Here is a 3,721-nt window from a genome sequence, read left to right as displayed (position 1 = left end):
GGAACGGATGGTCCATTCGAACCAAATGAAGGAATCACTGACCCAAAAACTAGTGGCCAAAGAGATTTCGGTTCCAAATCGGTTATAGTCCAGATTTGTTCCTCACAAAATGCACCTCACACCAACTTTTTTTGAAAACATCACCCATACTTGTATATTGTTGTTATGGAAAGATATTCCAAATGCATGGCTGCAACGTGCTGTTAGGCACGCTCAGGGGGTAGCAAATCCGAATTCGAAACCACAAACCACAGGAACAAATTGTTAGTTTTCTTGTGAATCTCTTCAAGTTCATCAAGCTATCTTATGAATCTTCCCATAAATTTAAGATGCAACCCAAATCTATCCGAGCTTGCATTCTTTGTTCTTTGTCTATGTAATTCAAATCTCACTTGCCATGAATCAAACACTACAGAGGAGGAATTTATGAGAAAATAGAGAATTGGAAAAATAAAATTCATAAAATGCCCTTTTGCTTAAGTTGGAAGCATGAATACTGAATCTAATAAATGGATTTTTCACAATATACAAATCTTTTGATCAGGGATTTGAGTGACGCGGCGTCCACCGATTGAGATTGCAGGAGATCCGAACTCAGGTCAGGAATTAGAAACAATCCTGAGGAAGAGAGAGAAAGAGAAAGAATGGGAAAGAGAAGGATTATCATAGAGAAGATTGAGAGAAATGAACGGAGGCAGGTAACCTTCTGCAAGAGGCGGAAGGGCCTCTTCCAGAAGGCAGCAGATTTGTGCCTGCTTTGCGATGTAAAGGTGGCCGTCGTTGTTTTTTCACCGGCCGGAAGACCTTATATCTTTGGCCACCCTTCCGTTGACGCCATTCTCGATCTCTACCTCACCGGCAAGAATCTTGTCCCCGATGCTCATGCCAATGCCAAACTTTCTCAACTGTGCAATGAGATCAGGACGCTGCAGTGCGAGCTCCGAAACGAGCAGGCACGATGGAAACTCAATTGCGCTTGTGCAGAGAACGATACTGCCACTAGGGGAGGAGAGAGTACTCTGCGATATTGGTGGGACTCTATTGATCTTGAACACTGCGACGATTTACTGTCCCTAAGGAACAGTCTGGAGAAACTCAAGAAGAATGTTCTGAAGCGAGCAGAGGAACTTTCTCTCAAGGCTGTTGGTGCAGATATCGGTTCTACTTCTTCTTCTTCTTCTGTCGGTTACGGCAACGATGATGAGCACAGTATCCAGAAAATCGAGGCATCGCACGACAATTTCAAGCATCTACCACTGCATCTTGATGGCGGTGGCGTCACTCATCAGATTGTCACGGATGTGATAAAAGACGACGTCAAGGCTTGTTTGTGCGGCGGTGGTAGAGCGGAAGAAGATGGCGGAGATTAATCGTGGGAGTGGAATGATGAGTTAACGGAGTTTCTTGGGATCGATCAACCTCGTGCTCTTGGTTTTTAATTTTTTTAAGATGCTTCACACATTAGGTTTTCTTTTTGAATTCTGATAGATGCTTGAGACATTAATTAATTAATTGTTATATATCGTCAATTTATTTTTTTGTATTGGCTGGGAGCATTTTATCAAGATTCAAGAATACTGTTGTTGTTGTTGTTGTTCTCCAAAGAAATTATAGAAAGGAGTTTTTTCTTTATAAGGTTCGCCAAAAGTAGCTATAATCTTTGTCGAACAAAAGAAAAAAGAACGGATCGTGATCATGTATGGTACCTACAGCATACCATAGAACCGGAGCTGCATCACGGCCGTTTGATCAAAATGCGCTAGTGATCAGCCTTTTTCCCTTGCTGCTTCAGCATGCAACACCTCCTCTGTCTTTCTTCCCAAGCAACAGCTTACAGCCATGGATATATAAATTAGGACCCTGACTGCACAGAGCTTTTGAATACTGTCTGTTCGTGTGTGTCTTTAAGTGCTTTCGTGGTGGGTTAGAGAAGAAGGTGTAGGAGAGAATGAAAGAGAAGCGATCGATTAACCTCGAGGACTATGAGAGTTTCCTTGAGAACCCTCATCACCACGATCTCACCATCAAACAACTTAACCAGGTCTGTTATAGACGGATTGGATTCAGATTGTTTAATGGTATTTCTTCTATTGTCTTGAGTTACTAATTCCTCCTCCTAGTTGCTGTTGCTTTTCTTGCCAGATTATCCATATGCATGGATTCAACAAGCTACACAGGCGTCCCAAGGTTAGAATCAGAACGTCAAATTGTTCGGTTTATTCCCTTCTTTCTTTCTTGGGTTTCTATTGGGCTCTGTCATCTTTTCTTTCATACCCTCATTTGAAAATCTGAATCTCGCAGAGGGATCTAATGGACGCATTGAGCACAATCGATCTGCTGGTTCCGTTACGGTCAACGTTGTATGGAAGCATATCGTCGTTTGCTTCTCTGACGCCGGAGCAATTGAATGAAGACCTGAAGGACCTCGAGTGGCAGGAGTGCCCCGTTCAGTCAATAGAAACCGTGAAAAAATTGACAGAACAGAAGCAGCAGCAGCAGCAGCACAACCACCTCCACCAGGAGGACGGCGGCTATTATCAGTGGCCAAACGGCGAGGATGCAGCCTCACACAATCTCATCTGGCGGCAACCCACGAAAAGGGCAATGGCTTCCGTAGTCATCGATGTTGAGAAGACGACGTCGAAGAGGAGAAGAAAAGACCCACCGGAATCAGGTACTAGCAACATTGTTGCTGCTCCTTACTCCTCTCTGCATCCATCCTGGCTGTCGAATGTCGATTAGTTTGTGCTAGGAAAAGTGGGGGAAAGCATTAAAAAGCATGAACAGGGGATTTGGAACATCGATCTTCAGAGTTTTTTATTTCTGTTTCCGTAGTCTTGTTTGGGTCTAGAGGGTAGGGTTTCGTTTTCATCTCCATAGTAATATATATACACACAACTGACAGTAAATTGGTGGGTTCTTTTTGTTTGTTTTGGAAATGAAGATGCAGAGGTAATTCTGCATGTTGGACCCAGATGCCATCCATGGCCATGAATGAAAATGGAAAAAGATTTATTAGTTCTTTCACAGATCAATTTTGGATTTGGTGTTACAACATATAAAATATAAATCGGTAATTTCTCGTTTTTTGTTCATTTTATTAATAATAGGTAAAATTTTGATCGCTTTTCGTTTTTTGTTTAATTTATCAACAATATTCAAACCCGTTCCAAATCTCACTGCATCTGAACTTAAATGGACAAATTTCCATTGAACACAAAATATTAACATTATCAAATTTGGAACTAGAATCATCCGATTCGTATTAATATTTTCCTGTTTCCTCCATTAATCATACGTTCTATAATAAAGCAAGAAACCCAAACAGGGCTGTAAACAGATCGGATTGGGTAAGAGTCCCACCTGAAAAAATGAAAGAAGCCTTATGGGTATTAATATCTTCCATGCACATAATCAAACATGTTTTAGTCTACTTTCTATCATATTATCACAGACTTTAGACTGGCAAAAAGTTGACCCAACCCGTAAATTCCATCCAACCCAACCTGAAAAAACAGGTTAGCTACCCGAATGTAAAAATGATTTGACCTGACCTAACCTAAAAAAAACTGAGTTGGGTTGAGTTGGGTCATGGGTCAATCCACTGACCCGATTGTCAAGTCTAATTAAAATTATTTATGCATTGTTAGAAGTTTTTACTTTTTAATTTTTTCTATTTAGTCTTTATTTTTTATTGTTTACTGTTTAAATTGTTAAATGT

General features: G+C 40.8%; 1 protein-coding gene across 3 annotated transcripts; it reads left to right on the top strand.

Annotated features, from left to right (window-relative positions):
• Positions 1 to 248: 248 nt before the first annotated feature.
• On the top strand, positions 249 to 3,031 carry LOC104605054 (uncharacterized). 3 transcript variants are annotated; one of them, XR_016085826.1, is made up of 3 exons: positions 249 to 2,041; positions 2,143 to 2,187; positions 2,302 to 3,031. XR_016085826.1 is itself a non-coding variant. In XM_010269658.3 (3 exons), the coding sequence occupies exons 1-3, from the start codon at positions 1,949 to 1,951 to the stop codon at positions 2,740 to 2,742; spliced, it is 579 nt and encodes a 192-aa protein (XP_010267960.1). In that variant the 5' UTR covers positions 1,379 to 1,948; the 3' UTR covers positions 2,743 to 3,031. The 3 variants fall into 3 exon arrangements, 1 of the variants encoding a protein (XP_010267960.1); XR_016085827.1 differs by having other exon boundaries at positions 2,121 to 2,187; XM_010269658.3 differs by having other exon boundaries at positions 1,379 to 2,041.
• The last annotated feature ends 690 nt before the right edge of the window (positions 3,032 to 3,721 follow it).

Source organism: Nelumbo nucifera, chromosome 4 (genome assembly GCF_055504915.1).
Source record: "Nelumbo nucifera cultivar China Antique chromosome 4, China Antique-T2T, whole genome shotgun sequence".
NCBI lineage: Eukaryota > Viridiplantae > Streptophyta > Magnoliopsida > Proteales > Nelumbonaceae > Nelumbo > Nelumbo nucifera.
The sequence above is the reverse complement of the archived record's forward strand: the minus strand, read 5'-3'. Positions and strand labels throughout refer to the sequence as shown.